Here is an 18,407-nt window from a genome sequence, read left to right as displayed (position 1 = left end):
TTAGCTCACAGCAGCATGCACCATTAGTGCAGCGTTTCTCCTCAACCTCGTAGCCCATTTCCCTCACAAGAGGAATAGTTATAAACTCTTTTCAAACCCCAATAGAAAAGCTTCATTCGAAGTGCCCAGGACTTGAAAAAGCTCTGCTTTGAGCATTGCTCTCAAAAGAAATGTCTGCATTCAGGCTGGGAAACTTCACTTGCTGCTGAATCATGTATCACATTTTAAGTTGAGGTCTTCAGATGGGACAGGAATTAGCAAATAGGAGTTTGGGAATAGATGGAGATTTTGTTTGGTCTTTCCTCCTTTTTTCCTTGTTTTTGGGTGCCCATTTTGGTGACATTAAGGATGAAAAAGCTTGTGAGGTCCCAGAGCTTCTCTGCAGCTGAAGGGGGTTTTTCTTTGCCCCCAATTAAAACTTGGAACAGCAGCGTCCCACTTAGCACCGTATGAAAACTTCTTTCTGAAGGAAACCTTTTGAGATGTTAGAGAATAACCATCACTCTGAGATCAACATTTTGCATGCTGAACTAATTAACAGAATGGTCATGAAGGTGTGGGAACGAGCGTATTTCTGCAGCAGGAACCCATTCCCAGAAGAAACCCCAAAGGCGGCTGTTGTGCCCGCCTCGCTCCATGGGCTGCAGTCAGGACGTCTGGGGAGGCAGCCCAGCATCCCCACTGGGGTCGGTGTGATCCCATGGGTGTGGGGCAGTTGAGGCAGCACAGGATGCAGCTCAGCAGGGCGTCACACTGAGCTGACAGCAGCAGGAGAGCAGGGAGCTCATGGTGCTCAGTGAGCTCGTGTTGTCTCTCAGCATTCTTAGATTTCTTCTCAGCTGCTGACCTGCTGAGTGTGTTTCAGTAATTATTGTGGACATAAGAAAACAGGATTGGGAATCATAGAATCATGGAGTTGCATAACAGTTTGGGTTGGAAGGGACCTTTAAGACCATCTCATCCCAACCCCCTGCTGTAGCAGGGACACCTCCCATAGCCCAGGTTGCTCCCAGCCCCATCCAGCCTGGCCTCGAGTGCTTCCAGGCAGGGGGCATCCACAGCCTCCCAGGGCAACCTGTGCCAGTGTCTCACCACACTCACAGTAAAGGATTTCTTCCTGATATCTAGGCTAAAGCTACCCTCTTCCAGTTTAAAACCATTTCCCCTTGTCCTGTCACTACATGCCCTTATAAAAAGTCTCTCCCCAACTTTTCTGTGGGCCCCTTCAGGTCCTGGAAGGGCTATAAGTTCTCTCTGGAGCCCTCTGTTTTCCAGGATAAAGAGCCCCAGCTCTCAGCCTGTCCTCATAGTGGAGGTGCTCCATCCTCTGATCATCTTCATGGCCTGCAAGATCAGCCAGTCCAATTGTCCCCTTACCAGCAATATTGCCCACTGCCCACATTCCTCACTGCCACATCATCTCTGTGGATCTTGGAGCCCTCCAGGGATGGTGACTTCCCTCACCCCCCAGACTGGCTGTTCCAATACATCACTGCTCTTTTGGAGATGTTTTTCCTAGCACCCAACCCTGTGCTCTAGTTCCACAAGCTTTCCCTCACAGGAGTAACCCATTGCTCCATTGTCATCAGTGGAAATAATGTCTAAACTGATAGGCTAAACTTGACAGGCTGAAGGAGCTGGGTTTGTTCAGCCTGGAGAAAAGAAGGCTGCGGGGTGAGTTCATTGCAGCCTTCCAGGACCTAAAGGGAGCCTACAAACAGGAGGGGAGACAGCTCTTTGAAAGGGTAGATAACTGCAGGACAAGGGGAAATGGTTTGAAGTTGACGCAGGGAAGATTGAGGTTGGATGGCAGGGGGAAGTTCTTTACAGAGAGAGTGGTGAGGTGCTGGAACAGCTGCCCAGAGAGGCTGTGGATGCCCCGTCCATCCCTGGAGGTGTTCAAGGCCAGGCTGGATGGGGCCCTGGGCAACCTGGGCTGGTATTAAATGTGGAGGTTGGTGGCCCTGGATGTGGCAGGGGGTTGGAGATCCATGATCCTTGATGTCCCTTCCAACCCTGGCCATTCTGTGATTCTGTGGTAAACTGAGAACTGTGCCTGTGAGGACGAGGCCCGGCAAAACGTCCCACGGGGCACCAGCAGTGCGTGCAGCCCACGGGGTCGGGAGCAGCGCGGGGTCAGGAGCAGCACGCTGCTGCTGCTGGAGCTCCTGTGCTGCCTGGAGGAAATCAGCCGCGTCGCTCCATCTGCACCCGAAAACGTTCCGCACCAGCAGCTGAGACACCAAAAAGATGAAGGACCCCCTGCATTTCGGCAGCACACACCAAGAAGGAAGCGGTGCCGCGGGGTAGCGGTGGGGCCGCTGCTCGGGAAGGAAAGCAGGAAACCGCCCGCAGCGCGCGAGGCAGGACTTCGCCCCTCTCGGCCGCCCTCCCCCTGGGGCGATGCCGCAGCTCCGGCCGTGGGCGGGCGGTCCGGCAGGCGGGCTGCTGACAGCTGAAGATGTCGAGCAGGTATCACCGGGCGGCGGCCGACGGCAACCTGGAGCTGCTGAAAGAAGCCACTCGGAAAGACCTCAACGCTTCCGATGAGGACGGGATGACGCCGACGCTGCTGGCCGCGTACCACGGGCGCCTGGAGGCTCTGGAGATCATTTGCCGCAGAGGGTGAGTGGAGCAGCCTCCCTCTCTCGGGGCTGCGGCTCCGACCCCAATTAGTGCTCATTTCCACCGCCGCAGCGACGCCCCGAGAGCTGCCGGAGCTCGGCCGTCCCTTCGGGGCACCCAGCTCTGCAAACAGCCGTGCGTGGCTTGGCCGAGCGGCCCCTTGCTCCCCAGTGGAAATCCTTTTGTTGCGGTGGGAGGGCACCATCCTGCAGCATCACTGAGTGGGGTTGTGTCCCCATGGTTGCAGCGCTCCCTCCAGGGCTGATGTTTTATGCTGTGATTCTCTCGCAAGGTTTAGGAGGGGGCAAACAGGGTAAAGAAAATGTTCATTCTGGAGTGAGATGGAGGTTAAGTTGTCCCCTGGATTGTGTTTTCAATCTGAATGGTGTAAAGGAGATTGGGGGGAACGTTTGATTAACTACTTGGATGCATTTAGTTCTCCTTGCCTAGAAACAGGTGTGAAAACATCAGGCCCAGATGGGATTGCCACTGATCCGCTGTACGGCTGAGCTCAGGTGTGGCTGCAGCTGCACAATAAAAAGGGCCTTTGGACTCTATTGCTGTGGCTGCGCCTCCAGGGAAAGCAAAAATTAACTTGTGCGATGAAGGAGGCTGCAAGGAGGTACTGAGAGACCATAGAGCACCTGGGAGGGAATGACCACCCAGGGAACAAATAACTAAGCAGCCTCAAGATGTGAGTTCAGAATACCCCTTCTGCCATGGTAACAGCTAAACTTCCACGTGCACTCGAAGCCGCAGCAGAGGGCAAAAGCCCAGAAGGGCCACATGTGTTACTCCATGCACTCCTGCTCCCTTGGCACGGGGCAGCTCTGGGTCTGCCCGTCCCAGCACTCCGTTCTGCTCCATCCTGATGCACTCAGCAGGCGCTGCCAGCAGCTCAGCGGGTGTTCCCTGGGGGGAAGCTGAGTTCTGGGAGATGCTCGGCCCACCCACCATCACATGAACGAGGCTGCGAGGCCAGCGGGGTGCGGGGGGAGGAGAGACCCCAGGCAGGGCTGTGTGGCCCTGCGAGGCTGAGGGTGACACAGCTCTGCTGCTGGCGTGGGGTTGAGCAGTTTGCCGTGCTCCGCTGCAGCCGCCGGCTCCAGGAAATGGACACGGAAGCAGAAATGCATACATGTGGTTCCCATATGTCTGAGTGGAAAACCACTGCACCCAGCCGCACCCCAACGTGTGCTGCAGTGCCTGCCGTCACAGCCCGCCCAGCCCCCACACAGCCCTCTGATCCCTTGGGGTACTCAGAGCACAGGTCAGTGCCAGGAGGAGCCCTGTGCTGGGACGGAGCGGACTTCCGAGCTGTGGAAATGCCCAGCAGAGCCTGGCGGCTGTGCCTGAGCTGGGGCTGCTTCCAGGCTGCGCTGCTGGCCTGCAGGCTGGGCCATGGGCACTACGGGTCTGACCTGAACCGGAGCCCTGCCTGTCCTGCCAAATAGGAATGACGCTGAGAAACTCAATGGGTGATCATAGTGAGGTTCAGCAAACAAAGTGTGCGGTGCTGTACTTGGGCACCGGCACTCCCAGGTGTGTGCAGACTGGGAGAACTCCATAAAAGCAGCCCTGCAGAGAAGGATGTGGGGTCCCAGTAGATGAAAAATTGAACACAAGCTAGCAGTGTGTGCTGTAGGAAAGCCAACAGCATCCCAGGCTGCATCAGCAGAGGGGGGCAGCGGGCAGGGAGGGGATTGTCCCCCTCTGCTCTGCCCTCGGAGCCCCCAGCTGCAGTGCTGCGTCCAGGCCTGGGGCCCAGCACGGGAAGGGTGGGAGCTGTTGGAGCGGGGCAGGGGAGGCAATGAACAGGAGAAGAATCAACTTTTTAGGCAGCTAGATAGTGACAAGACAAGAGGGAATAGTTTAAAACTAAACTTGCAATCCCAAGCACAGATACAGGTTGGGCAGAGAATGGCTTGAGAGCAGCCCTGGGGAAGATTTGGAGTGTTGGTGGATGAAAGGTTCAACATGAGCCAGCAACGTGTGGTTGCAGCCCAGAAGGCTGCATCACGAGAAGTGTGACCAGCAGGGAGAGGGAGGTGGTTCTGTCCCTCTGCTCTGCTCTCATGAGATCCCACCTGAAGCTCTGCGTCCAGTTCTGGAGCCCCCAACACAAGGAGGACGTGGAGCTGTTGGAGGCCATGAAGACGAGCAGAGGATGGAGCACCTCCACTACGAGGACAGGCTGAGAGCTGGGGCTGTGCAGCCTGGAAAAGAAAAAGTTCTGGGGAGACATTATAGTCCTTCTGGGACCTGAAGGGGCCCACAGAAAAGCTGGGGAGAGACTTTTTATAAGGGCATGTAGCGACAGGATGAGGGGAAATGGTTTTAAGCTGGAAGAGGGTAGCTTTAGCCTAGATATCAGGAAGAAATTCTTTACTGTGAGGGTGGTGAGACACTGGCACAGGTTGCCCAGCGAGGCTGTGGATGCCCCCTGCCTGGAAGCACTCGAGGCCAGGCTGGATGGGGCTGGGAGCAACCTGGGCTATGGGAGGTGTCCCTGCTACAGCAGGGGGTTGGGATGAGATGGTCTTGAAGGCCACTTCCAACCCAAACCGTTTTGATTCTAAATGAGGGGAGATTTAGTTTGGATGTCAGGAGAAGTTTTTCAGTGAGAGTGGTGCAGTGCTGGCACCGCTGCCCAGAGAGGCTGAGGATGCCCCGTCCCTGGAGGTGCCAGGCTGGATGGGCGCTGTGTGACCTGATCTAGTCCTGGCCTTGTGGTTGGCAGCGCTGCCTGCAGCTCAGGGGTGGAATCTGATGATCCTGATGAACCCAAGCCACTCTGTGATTCTGAGATTCCATGAGCAGAGCCGGGCCCATCCCAGCCTGCAGGCAGCGTCTGTGTGCAGTCAGTACAAAAGGGAAGCAGTCATTTTCACTGGCTTCAAATTTTGTTGAAAATAATATGGTTTTTATTTTGTGTCTTTTGTTTTCCAATTTCCCAATGAACTTCTACATTCCAAACCTCACGAGCAAAGGAACCATATGGAGAAAACAAAAGAACCGAATAAAACCGAAATCTGTCTGAGCCCAACCCAACACCAGTGGATCCAAGGAGCTGCGCTTTGCTCCTCATTTACCCACCGCTGCTCCGCCGCCACTGCGCGGGCACATGAAGTGCACTTTGCTGCGGCTGGTGAAGGATCCTCCTTGTCCTGTCCTGATTTGTGACATGCCAGGAGGCAGAAAAAACCTTCGCAATACTCTGCCTGGAAGGTCAGGGAGCAGCCCTGCCCTCTGTTCCATGAGTGCGGCAGAAGCCGGCTGTGCCACATTCCTTGCTGGCCCCGTGCTGCTGATTGCGGCCACCTGGCAGTGCCCAGCTGGGGTGGGCAGGAAGCGGGCAGGGCTGTGCCAACAGCCCCTCAGCCCCTGCTGTGGGAAGGACACCCTGCTGCTCCACAGGGGCCGCAGGCGCAGCCGATCTCGTGGGTGGGCGCTGCTCAGGTGCTCACCTGGAGCTCGGGGTGCAGCACGGCTCCCCAGGACGGAGCGAGGCCGACCTGCTGCCATTGGGCCGTGCTCCTACAGCACGGTCGAGGTAACCTCGGGTGCTGGTTCTGCTTCGCTGCTTCACTGTGGTGCCATCCTCCTTGTGCCACTCACTCTGTACCGTTTTCCCCCTCAGAGGCGATCCGGACAAATGTGACATCTGGGGGAACACTCCGCTCCACCACGCCGCGTGCAATGGCCACATCCACTGCGTCTCCTTTCTGGTCGGCTTCGGTGCCAACATATTCGCTCTGGACAACGAGCTCCGCACGGCGCTGGACGTGGCTGCCAGCAGAGATCGCCACGAGTGTGTCAGGCTGCTGGACCAGGCCGCCACGGAGCAGAACGTGGCCAACCCCAGGAAGGTCTCCAAACAGAAGGCCCAGGCCCAGAGGAACGTGGAGAAACAGATCAAGGAGTGCGAGAGGCGGCAGGAGAAGCACCAGCACGAAATGAACAGGAGCTACATGAAGGAGAAGGTTGGCTCGGTGACCTCCTCCAGAGGGACTCACTCCAGGGTGAAGCTGCCGACTCTCTTCACATCGAATACAGCAGCTCCCTTCTCCAAAAACCTGAAGGATACCTTCAAACTGAAGGCAAAAAGGATGGCCGGCAGCACGAGAAGCCAGGAGCCACAAAGCAACGGCCAGGCAGACGGCGGGGACAGGGGAAGCGTGATGCACTTGTTCGACGAGAGGGAGGAGGACGACTTACCCGACGATAATGGCCAGCTCTCCATTTTCACACGGCCAGGTCTCGGCAAGATCGTGTTTGGAAGGAATTTGGCTGCAGATATAGACCCCGGAACTGTGTCCTCCCAGAAAGAAGGTATCAGCTTTAAAATGTCCAGCGAGCTCTTCCAGAATGAAGGTGCTGAGAGCAGCACGGAGGGCAGTGCTGGAAGCGGTGCGGATGTCCCCTGGCAGGAGGAGGAGCTGCTCTGGGACGAGGAGGAAGCAGAGAGCATGCCCCTGGAGGTGTTTCTGGCCTCACAGATGCTGGACGAGTTTCTACCCATCTTCATGAGGGAAAAAATGGATTTAGATGCCCTGATGCTGTGTTCTGACGAAGACCTACAGAGCATTCAGGTGGAGCTGGGGCCGAGAAAGAAAGTCCTGAGTGCTGTGAGTAAAAGGAAACGGGCATTCCAGGATCCCGGAAAGACTGTGGATACCTGCTTGTAAAACAGCATCCCCGCTGCTGAGATCTGCTGATCTGCACGCTGAGATCTTTTCCTGCTTCAAAACAGCATGCAACTCTTCTCAGACCACTGCTAATGCAAAGGGCAAAGGGTTCATGGCAGTGCAAGGAGCTCACGGAATGCAAAGAGCTGGTGGTAATGCAGAGAGGTGCAGTCAGACCAGGGCTCCTCACTGGGTTGGTGGCTGTGGTGCACAGGGTGCCCTGTGGATTTCGGCACTGCATTCTGGATTCTGCCAGAACAAGATCGCGACAGTAAGAGCCAAGAGCTGAAATTCAGGGCTCGTTCTCCCTGCTTACATGGGTGGGGGTCTCTGGGTGTGATGAACGCACTGCCCGGCTTAACGAACCGCCCCGATCTTCTGCAAAACACCACCGAGTGCTCCCAGAGCTCCAGGCTTCCAGCTTTATCTCTGTCCCTGTGTTAGACTGCTGCAAACTGCTCTTCTCAGTGCTGCTGCTCTGCTAGAATAAAATCTGCTCCTCGGCTCCAGCTGGGGCTCACTGCCTCTGCTCGTGTCTGAATCCAGGTAAATAGGAGTATCTCACACCAGCTCCGTGCTGCCGCTCACATCTCTCTGCTGCTGTTGCTGAGGAGAGCCTGAAGGCCCCACTGAGATCCAAGGGGGTGAGCGGCCCCTCCTCTTGCCTCGCTGTGTGCCAGCACACACAGTGTGCGAAGTGGCACCGGGAGGAAATCCCTCTGAGGACACGAGGCCGAGGGTTTCTTTTCCACACGTTTATTGGTTCTGTGTCCCCGCAGGGCACGGCTGGCACGCGGACCGAGGAGCAGAGCCGTGCAGCCGGTGCTGCTGCCGCTCACTGCCACCTCAGCCCAGCACTGCAGATGCACACACATCCAGCTCACAGGAGCAGGCGGGCAGGCGATGAGCAGGGCTGGTTTCCCACTGGTTCCATAGCCATAGACTGGTCCCACAGCTGGAGAGGCACGGTGCCTTTCCTTCAGAGTGCATGGCATTTGTGGAAACAAATTGCAGTTAATCATCTATTTGTCATGCTCCATTCTTTCCACATTTTTGTTTTCTCTGATTTGCTCACCATTGCTTTCCTTGGCTGGACTTTGTGCTGCATTTCTTCCCTTTCCTGGCACTTGGTATGCTGTATTTCCCCGTGCCAAGCAGTGCCGTCTGACCTGCACTGTGCAGCATCAGCTGCCAGCTGTGAGCACAGGGATAGGCTGAGATCGGTGTTGGTTTGGTTCTGGCTGAGTCTCACCAATATTTAACGAAGCAAGAAGCAAACGATGAACCATATATGTGTGAAACTACATAAGTGGATTTGAAGGGCCAAATCCAGTCCTTGTCAGCCACATCGCTGGTGGAGAGGCGCAGGGCACGGTGCCTGAGGAAACCAACAACCCCATCCCCCACCATGGCACCCAGTGAAATCCCACTGCCATTTCTTCTGCAATTCCATTTGGGTATCCCTCAGAGCTGACCCTCCCTGTCCACCCAGCCCAGTGCTCATTGGCACCGGTGCTCTTCAACCAACGCCGCGGAGGATGGCATCGAGCGCACCTCAGCAGTTTGCTGATGGCACAACAGCAGGGAGGGACGGCACCCAGAGGGACCTGGGCGGGCTGGAGAAGCGGCACATGAGAACCTGCTGAGGTTGAGCAAGGCCCAGTGCGGGGTGTTGTACTTGGGTCGGGGCAATGCCAGCTGTGTGCAGGCTGGGAGAAGAGCTCACAGAGAGCAGCCCTGCGGAGAGGGACGTGGGCGTTCTGGTGGACCAAGAGCTGGACGTGAGGCAGCAGTGTGCGCTCGCAGCCCCGAAGGCCGACTGCATCCCGCGCTGCGTCAGCAGAGGGGGGCAGCAGGCAGGGAGGGGATTGTCCCCCTCTGCTCTGCCCTCGGAGCCCCCAGCTGCAGTGCTGCGTCCAGGCCTGGGGCCCAGCACGGGAAGGGTGGGAGCTGTTGGAGCGGGGCAGGGGAGGCAATGAAGATGCTCGGAGGTTGGAGCACCTCTGCTATGGAGACGTGCTGAGGAGCCGGGGCTGTGCAGCATGGACAGGAGAAGGCTGCAGGGAGACCTCATTGCCTTCCAGGACTTAAAGGGAGCTGATGAACAGGAGGCAGACCGACCTTTTACACCAGCAGACAGGGAGAGGACAAGGAGAAAAGAGTCTAAGCTAAAAGAGGCGGGTGTGGGTGAGCTGTGGGGGAAACTCTTCCCTCAGAGGGCGGTGAGGCGCTGGCACCGCTGCCCGGAGCCGTGGGCGCCCATCCCTGGGGCTCAGAGCCACGGCCGGGGCAGCCGGAGCTGGGGGCAGCCGGAAGGTGGCAGGGTGGGGCTGGGAGATCTTCAAGGCCCCTTCCAACAGAAGTCATTCTATGATTCCGTGATCTCCACTAACTCCGTGCAGATGGCAGATAGCACATGAAGCCCCCAGGAGCCCCTCATCCTGCTGGAGATGCAGCTGGAGGAACCCCCCAGAGGCACACAGGACAGTGCCTTGCAGGCAGCTCAGAGCGGCCCAGGACATCCACCTGCACTTTGCCATTTCCTAATGGGGGGAAAGGAAGAGAGAGCCTTTTCTGGCAGGTTGTCCTGGAAATGGAGCTCTGGGATAAAACAGCAATGTGGAACAACTGGAGAAAAACAGTAAGATTCACATTCTATTCCTTTTCCCCTACTTGTGTTTTTCTGTTTCTCCATAGCTATTTTTTTTTTTTTTTTTATAATTTGGAACTATTTAATTAGGCAATTGCAGATGCAACTCCTCAGTAACATCTGCACAGTGCATTTGAGCAGGAGACACGATGTGCTTTATGTACAGTCCTACAATTCCACCCAAATGCAAACTGCAGAGCCGTGAGGTCTCACAGGAGCAGAACTGAGAGCACCACGATGTCATTTCCTTACAGAGCGCTGGCTGCGCAGGGATGGACGCCCGAGGAGAGAAAGCACGGCGCAGCACTGAGATCCCAGCAAGCAGCTCCGCGTTCCCCCTTCCCACTCAGTGGCCCCATCTACCAGAACGGCATTCGCTGCAGCACCAGAGTGCTTTCCTCCTGATCTAAAAGAGCAAAGGGCAAAGCCCGCCCGGCTGACCAGAACGGAGTAACGGACAACAAAACACAAGTCGAACAGGAGCTATTTATTTTAACATAGATGAGAGTTGCAACAACTCTTGACTCTTAATTGGTAAGAGGAGGAAGCAGAGCAGCGCGCCCTGTTCTTGGCTCTCCGAAGACCTGGAGAAGACACCCAAGTGCTCCCACTGTGCCGAGCAGCCCGGCTCCCCCGGGGCAGCGGGAAGCCCAGTGGTTTCAGGTCCGGCTCACAGCGGCTCCCACCGCTGACAGACGCCGTGAGCGCCGCTCCGCGCCGCCTGCTGCTCTGAGATGCCGTCCGTAGCAGAGAACCGGCGGGATGAACTGTGCGCCGTCGCGGGCAGCGCGCTGCACCCAGCCCGCAGCGCCGCCCGCACGGAGCCGCGGCTCCCACGGATGCCCCGCGGTGCCCACGGCCGTCACAGCCCGGACACACTTCTCAGCACTTCGCAAATGACACAAAGAAAAAAGCACTCTAAAAACACAGGGGTGACGCTGCCACCATCACCACACAGAGCTGGGGGGAGAAATCTGTCCTCATTTCCGCTGACAGCAGCAAAAGCAGCCGAGTCCCACCTTTACCCACACAAACACATCCCCCCTCCCCCTCAGCCCACCGCGCTGAACCGCGCGATGCACACCGCTGCTCCCCGCCTTCCCGCTGCCCTGAACTCACGGTTCTGAACGCCACGTGCAGCGCTGACACCGTCCTCACTCACCCCTTCCACACGTACCTATTTGCCAACGAGGTGCCCATGTGCAAAGCTCACAGCCTCCTCCCCCTCCGCCCTGAGTCTTCCGACCCCCACCCGCTCCTCCCCGAGCGCAGGCAGGCAAACCGGCCCACGGGAAGTGCAGACCGACCCAGGGGAAATGAAGCTTGCAGACACTGCAGTGTGACACAGGGGCTGCACGCACACCAAGGCTGCTCCCAGCCACTGCCCAGCCCGCTGTGCAGCCATCACGTAACCACACAGAATGGGAACCCCTCCTTCTGCAGAGCATTCCCAGCTCTGCTGCAAGGGAGGACCACAGACATTCCTGCCCCAGCACGGACCCGCTGGGATAAGAACTTTTACCAACACACAGCACAGCCAGGTGGAACCCATTTTCCTGAGCACTCCAAGTCCTACCAGCCAAAATCAGCCAGTGCTGTTCCAGCCACCAAGATGCTTTGAGAACAGCTTGCATACACCATAGGTGACTAAGGAAATCTCCCAACTAACAAAAGGAAACACTAAATCAAAGCACATTTTCAGCACTGACATTTTGGGTGAGTCCCTCCAACACGAAAAAGGCAAAAGCACAGGCAGGAAAGCAGCAAAAGAGGGATTCAGTACAGTTTCAGCCTGCCTGAGCCAGGTTTCCTATGACAAAGCCTACCTTTTTCCCTAGCAGGGAAGGCACGGCTTTGTATGCAGGTCCTGCTGGGGAATGTGCTCCTAAATGAAAACCAGTGAGGTGTGGGGCAGGAAATGGGGCACTGCTGGGGGCTGATCCCAGCGGAACGGAGCGGCTCTGCTCCCCGTAGGGCTGAGGAGCTGCTCACAGCCAGCACTGCACTGAGACCATCACAGCTCCACATGTGGAACTCCAGTCTCCAAACTGCCTGCTACCCCAGTGGGAACGAGCCTGCTAAAGCATGAGATCGTGCCCTGGACTGCCACACCATAAATAACGAGGGAGGACATAGCAAAGCGTGCGAGAACACCCTGTTAGTGTAAGTGCTGTCATCCACCCACACACTGTATGAGACATTTGCTAGCAGTGCTGCAGGTACCTAACAGCTACAGAAAACAGCAGCAAGTCCCATGAAGTGTTAGTTTTCGTTCTTGAAAGCTGCATTCAGGTGGGATTGCTGCCCATCTTGTTAACCAGAAATGCAAGGGAACCAAGTGCAAGTGATCTGCTGATACTTCATGGCCTTGCTGGCACTGCAGAGCTCTCTTCATTTTCCAGCTGACCATGCATCATACACAAACTTTGCAGCTACAGTATCTTCAACTGCCATCCCTGAAACAGAATGGGATTTGGCTCAGAAGGGAACAGGTGGACAGCAGCCAGTGGCAGCCCCATCTGCATTCTGAGCTACTGCCACCACTCCCTCTTGTCCATCCTATAGGAAGCCGACGTAAGTCTGAACCCAACAGCAATGCTCCTCTAGTGAGACCCTCCAGCTGCAGCACACGGCACACAGCTGCCCTTCCCCCAGGGCTGCAGATCACTCCGCGCTCCCCCATCACCCGCAGCAGCCGGAGGTCAGACAGCAGCATGCTCAGCCACAGCTGCCTCCATATGCTCTGCTCTCACACTGGATAATGGATAGCACACTTTTCCCACTGCTATTTTGCTTTCTTATCACCTTTCACTAGGCAGCCCTGCTGGACAAATTGCAAGGGAGAGCACAGCTCCCACAGCCACTCAGCAGCAGCTCAGCAGCCTTCCCATGTGCAGCCCTACCAAGAGACAGGGGCCCCTGGCTGGGCTGTGCGCAGCTGGAGCTGCCCTTACCCAGGGACTTGAAGACCGTGGTTTTCTCAGGCAGCGCCGGTTTTGTACCCTTCAGCACCTCCCCCAGCTCAGCAAAAATCTCTGCCTGCAAAACAGACGTGTTTACACCAATGTAATATCCACGTGCACATTAAAACATGCGCTTCCTAAGTGATCATCAATGCAACTCTTTCCTTTTTGCTCTGAAACTTTCCTATGGGGAAAGAAATCAGTGCCCACTGCTGGAGGACACAGAGAGGGTGGAAACTGCAGAGCAGACAGAAGGACAGACCACCACCACGGGCAGCTGTCAGACCACGCTCATGAACCAGGCTGTTCCTAGCGGGCATCTTGTCATCCACCCCGCAGAACCAATGGCGCTCCACCCCCACACCCCCGTGTGTCAGACATCAGAAGGGGAACCGCTCCCGTTCCGCACAACGGCTCAGGCAGAGCAGCGCTGAGTGCAGCTGTGCCTCCCGGCGCCCTGCAGAACAATAATGGCTCATTGCTCCTCATCCTGAGCTCTGAGTCGCATCACTCCCACTGAGATCTTACAGGAGCAAGGGGACAGATTTAATTCAAAGATTTGAAATATTCATATTAATTAACAAAGAGTGCAAGAAATGCACACCTTCCAGAACAGCACTTGGTTACTGTCCACCAAGGGCAGCGATGAAGGCCGTGTAACCACAGGCACAGAAGGTACACGGCTACATCACAGGCATCTCAAATCAGTTCCCCATCTGACAGCCACACACCGTGCAGCCCCAGCACAGCACCCAGCCCGCAGTGCTCCCGTCCCAAGCACCGCTCATCTCCAACACTGCTCCGCAGCACCAGGGCACCCAGACTCACCCCGGACAGAATGACATCGCCTGACTCCGTCAGCGCTGCCTCTCTGGAATCCACAACCAGAACAGAGCTCTTCATCAGCGCATCGTCCAGCTCCCTCCAGTCCGGCCTGCTTGCTCCGACCGCTGAGACAACACAACCCATCAGCTGAGAGAAACACTGGGAGCAAATTCAAACGCGCATTGTCCACAGACTCACAAAGTGGCCATGGACGGAGGTGGGAACGTGGCATAGCACAGAGGCACAGCACCCCGTCACCAAAGCACTCCCGTTCTTCATAAGCAGAACCAGACCAGCTTGAGTCAGAACAGCTTGTTTTCCTGGGCTTTTGTTTTCTTAAGCAGAGCTAACAATCTCCTCCAAAATATGCTCCTAACAAATGTCTTTGCACAGAGAGCTGAGGCACACGTGGATCACCTCCTCTGCCCACCGCCTCTCACAGCCCCCTCCTCTCATCACCTCAGCACCAAAGCACCCCACGTTTGTCACCCTTTCACGTGACCCAGATGTGTCTATGCCGCGTGCCTACAAAGGAGAAGCCTCGAATCACCGCGCAGGTATCCCAAGCAGAGCTCACTGCCGGGACCCGCGTGCAGCAGAGCTCAGTGTTACCAACAGCTGTAAGCACGACAAGGCACACAGGTTACAGGTACTGATCCACAACAAGAAACAAATCCACGGGCTTAACCTCCGAGTACAGAAGGATTGCTACGAGCTTCTGGGCTTATTAAACAGTTATCGCAGTTAAGCGCTTCTGAAGAGAGCTGTCTGTGGAGTAACAAGCGGTGCGGGGTGGAGGGGTTCGAGAGGAGGAAAGAGGGTAAGAGGAGTCTGTGTCTGCGTCGCCCCGATGACCGAGGGCCGCGATTGCCTTCGGTGCAGTGGGGCAAAGCCGGGAGGCTCCGGGCTGCCGCAGCCCCGTGGGAACGGCCCGACGCCGCGCTCCGACAATCCGCCCTTTGTCTCAGCACCGCCGGCGGCTCGCCCGGCCGCAATTCGCGGCGTCGGTCCGCCCGCAGCCCGAACAGCGCCGGGAGCGCCGCCACGGAGCCGCCGAACCGCCGCGGGGGGTCCGACCCAAAGGCTCCGGGCACCCGGTACCGCCCGACGTCGGCCGTCGGCTCCAGGGAAAACCGACCCGAACGGCGCGGGGAAGGACGGACGGCCGCGCCAGGAGCCGCTCCGCACGCCGTGCCGTCGGTGCAGCGGCCGGCAGGAAGGCAGGGCGAGCGCCGCGGAACCGACACCGCACGCGATCGCACCCCACAGCGAAGCCGCCGCAGGCGAGCAGCGCGCCGCGTACCGTTGATGTGGGCTCCCGGCTTCACCCAGTCTCCGAACAGAATGGGCGTCGTCGCCATGGTGACCGTTACGATCACATCGGCCCCCAGCACCGCCTCCCGGGCCGTGCCGCAGACCCGCACCGCGCCGCCCACGGAGCTCGCCAGCCTCACCGCGCGCTGCTCGCTGCGATTCCACAGCCGGACCTGCGGGGAAACGCACGGATCAGCCCGGGGCCCTGCCTGCCGAAGGGCCAACCGCTCCGCTCCCTGTAGGCGAGATTGGGGTTGGGTTCTTTTTACCGTCGTGTGACACGGAGGCAGTTTCTCTTTGGGCAGCCGGGAAGTCAGCCCTCGTACAGCCGCACTCACCAGCACCGAGGAGCGAGCCCCGGGTGCCCCTTACCTCCGTAAATGGGAACAGCTCCGTGAAGATCTCGTAGTGGCTGCGTGCTTGGACACCAGCTCCCAAGATGCACAGCACTTCTGCAGATCTCGGCATTAGCAGCTAGACAGCACCAGAGCAAGCAGACGGTTAGAAAACAGATCAGCTGGTGCGACAAACGGATCGCAAGTACCGCAAAAGCAAGCAGTCCTCGTAGACCCATAAAGGAAAAGAACCACGGCTTCGTGCAAAGCTGCTCTCTCTCTCTCACACACACACCCCACCCGCTGGTGCCAGCAGATTTGAGGTACAGCAGTACGGACCAACGCAGCTCCCACGGCACACGGCAGTATTAGCAAAACACATCGCATCCACGTGACAAACGAAGCACAGAACCATGATGCCGGGGTTCTGCACCGGCTGAGAACTGGGCAGCCCCTGACAGAGCTCCTTCTGCAGCTGTAAAGCCACAGATCACAGCGCAAGCAGGGCTGGGTGCTGCAAGAGGCAATCCTGGCTGGCCCCACGCTCCCCCAAGAGGGGCGATTCCCCACCCCAGCCTGGATCTCCACTGCAATGGCTCCAGCTCCTTCCCATCCCCCACAGCACACCAACACCTGTGTGCTTTCAGCATCCTCCCACCCCTTTTCTGATGGGCTGAGAAAGCAAAGGGAGTAATAACACGGTGGTAGAACAGGAGCTGCTGAGACGCAGGCTGCTCCTTCCTAACTGGTAGCAGCTGAGCTCCCTGCCCCAGCAGGGCACCAACTCCACCTCTCCCCTTCTCAGCTGCCGATGAGAATTAAGGACCTCAGTAACTTGGCAGCTTTCGCTCCCATCACATCTGATTGACAGCAGTCCACGGATTTAAGTGCTAGGCAGCAACAGAAGCATAGTCACTGTAAGGACACAATTTTGGGGGGGATCTTTTTTCCTACTTTGCCTGAACTTGTCCCATGTGCACGGCAGCAGGTCCATTTAGTTTAACCTATGAGGAAAAACACTGCTTCCCAGATACTGTATTGCTGTGCATTTGTACCCTGTAACCTCTATAAAAGACCTAGCCACAGCAGGGATGATGGAACTGCTGATGTAGGAAACATTGGACAGTAAGAACAGGAATGCCTGAGGAATACATCGCCAGGTTCAGCTCTGTGGTCGCTTTGGGTTTTCTGGTTCAGTTCCCGCCTGTGATTCAGCAGCACTTGGCAGGAGAGCAGCGCGGGCTGCAGCACGGCCCCACGCTACCTTTGTCTCTTGTTTGTGCTTTCACTACAGCCACTCACTTCTGCATGAAAAGCTTTTGAGCTGTGCAGACACTCACTGCTTATTCTGCTGGAAGAAAATTGAGGGGAAAAAAAATCTCATTACTGTGTTTTTCAGTAGCAAAAACTCTTTGTAACATTCCTTTCAAAGGCTCTGAAGCACTAATCTCAAAGGTTCCTTGCATAAAAGCATTGGGTCTTTGAAAGCTGAGTGTCAAAGAGGGGACGTGATGACAGCTATGAGCTAAACTCAGACACTGCTGAGAGCTTCCCAGAGCAGTGGATAGCAGTGAGAGTCTCATCATGAAGCCCCTCCAGCAGCTAAAGCTCTTCTGAGCCAGCAGAGGCTGTGGGAAGCAGTCAGAGTGACCCGTGCACCATGGTGGGATGGACGGCAGATGAGCATCACATTCTGCCAGCTCTTCTGCCCTGGGAGCAGGAGAAGCTGCTGAGGATGGGTTCTTCAGCTCAGCTTTCTGCCAGTTCCATTTTGGTGCCACAGACAGTGCCAGGCAGGCATAGAGTGCTGCTAGCAAAGCACTGAGGTCAGCCCCACCTGGGCACAGAAATCAGGAGCGCTCTTCAGCTCCAGATCTCCTTCCTCTCACTCGGCTGAGCTGGAGCTACAGCACTGCAAGCTGCTCTGCCCGCACACAGCAGCACAGCCCGGGTGTGTTTTAGGAGAGTTTGAAAGCAACCACATCTGACAGAGCATAAAGCAACACACAGAGGTCTGCATCACCGCCCTCAATCAGCACGGCTGTCACACGGCCGCCGTCCTCGGGAGCGCCCACGGGAAACAAACCCTTTCCCCACAAACCCGGCGGCACCGCACGGACCACCGCGAGGCTCCGCTCTGACCGGGGCAGCCCGACACCGACCTTCGTAGCTATGGCAGAAACCGCCGCCGTGCGCTTCGCCGTGATGACGGAGCCATCCAGGACCTTCCAAAACAAACAAACAGCAGCAAACTGAGACACACAGCACGCACTGAGCGCCCGACGCCCGCAGCGAGCCGTGAACGAGGCACGGCACGGCACGCACGGCCCCGCGCCGCAGGGAGCGCAAAGCGGGGCAGCGGATAACGCGTCGCCCACCGCTTATCAGCCGCCGTCGCGACAGAATAACGAAAGCCGTCGCGGCTCCCCGAATCCCCGCCGCCCCCCGAGCGGCCCCGCCCGCACCCCGCGGGACGCACCGCTCGCAGGGAGCCGCAGCGGGGGTCGAAGAGCAGAACGGTGGCTCGGTGGGACGGCGCGGCGGAGTCCCCGCGGCGTTCGTAGAACGTCACCAGCTTGGTGGTCAGCGCGTCGTCCGCGGCGCTGTACGCGGGCATCACCCCCAGGAACCTGGCGGAGAGAGCGGCGGAGAGGGCGGCTCGGCGGCGGCGCGGACGGGCGCACCCGCAGTCCCCGACGGCCCCACCGGGCGCTCACGGCCCCGCGCCCGCCCCGGCCCCTCCTCACCCCCCGTGCGGCCGTACGGGCACCACGGCTCGCAGCGGCTGCTCCACCCCGCCCGCCGCGCCCGCCGAGAAGTTGCGCAGCGCGGCCTCCAGCCCCGGCAGCAGCAGGCTGGCACGGGGCAGCAGCCGCTCCACCTCCGCGGAGCCGATGAAGACGGGCGGCGCCGAGCTCATGGCGAACGCGCGAACCGACCCAGCTCCGCACGCAGCGCCGTGCGGCCGTCCCGCAATAAATACCGCCCGGCTGCCCCGCCCACGGCC

General features: G+C 57.6%; 2 protein-coding genes across 2 annotated transcripts; one reads left to right on the top strand and one right to left on the bottom strand.

Annotated features, from left to right (window-relative positions):
* The first annotated feature begins 2,461 nt into the window (after positions 1-2,461).
* Positions 2,462-7,663, top strand: ANKS4B (ankyrin repeat and sterile alpha motif domain containing 4B). The gene is made up of 2 exons (XM_090151753.1): positions 2,462-2,625; positions 6,266-7,663. Exons 1-2 carry the CDS (start codon positions 2,462-2,464, stop codon positions 7,311-7,313), a joined length of 1,212 nt encoding a protein of 403 aa, XP_090007879.1. The 3' UTR covers positions 7,314-7,663.
* Positions 7,664-11,654: 3,991 nt separating this feature from the next.
* Positions 11,655-18,378, bottom strand: CRYM (crystallin mu). The gene is made up of 8 exons (XM_031595472.2): positions 18,148-18,378; positions 17,880-18,030; positions 17,563-17,625; positions 15,438-15,539; positions 15,055-15,238; positions 13,755-13,876; positions 12,918-13,002; positions 11,655-12,419 (listed from the first exon to the last, which is right to left on the bottom strand). The coding sequence occupies exons 1-8, from the start codon at positions 18,318-18,320 to the stop codon at positions 12,355-12,357; spliced, it is 945 nt and encodes a 314-aa protein (XP_031451332.2). The 5' UTR covers positions 18,321-18,378; the 3' UTR covers positions 11,655-12,354.
* Positions 18,379-18,407: the final 29 nt, after the last annotated feature.

Source organism: Phasianus colchicus, chromosome 16 (assembly GCF_987193195.1).
Source record: "Phasianus colchicus chromosome 16, bPhaCol1.hap1.1, whole genome shotgun sequence".
Classification (NCBI taxonomy): Eukaryota; Metazoa; Chordata; class Aves; order Galliformes; family Phasianidae; genus Phasianus; species Phasianus colchicus.
This window is presented reverse-complemented; position numbering and strand designations above follow the sequence as displayed.

Coding starts and splice junctions, on each gene's coding strand:
- ANKS4B (XM_090151753.1), top strand. CDS start 2,462: ATGTCGAGCAGGTATCACCGGGCGGCGGCCGACGGCAACCTGGAGCTG. Junction 2,626..6,265: donor GAGATCATTTGCCGCAGAGG/GTGAGTGGAGCA, acceptor TTTCCCCCTCAG/AGGCGATCCGGACAAATGTG.
- CRYM (XM_031595472.2), bottom strand. CDS start 18,320: ATGAGCTCGGCGCCGCCCGTCTTCATCGGCTCCGCGGAGGTGGAGCGG. Junction 13,877..15,054: donor GCCGGGAGCCCACATCAACG/GTACGCGGCGCG, acceptor GTGTTGTCTCAG/CGGTCGGAGCAAGCAGGCCG. Junction 13,003..13,754: donor GCGATGTCATTCTGTCCGGG/GTGAGTCTGGGT, acceptor TCTGTTTTGCAG/GCAGAGATTTTTGCTGAGCT.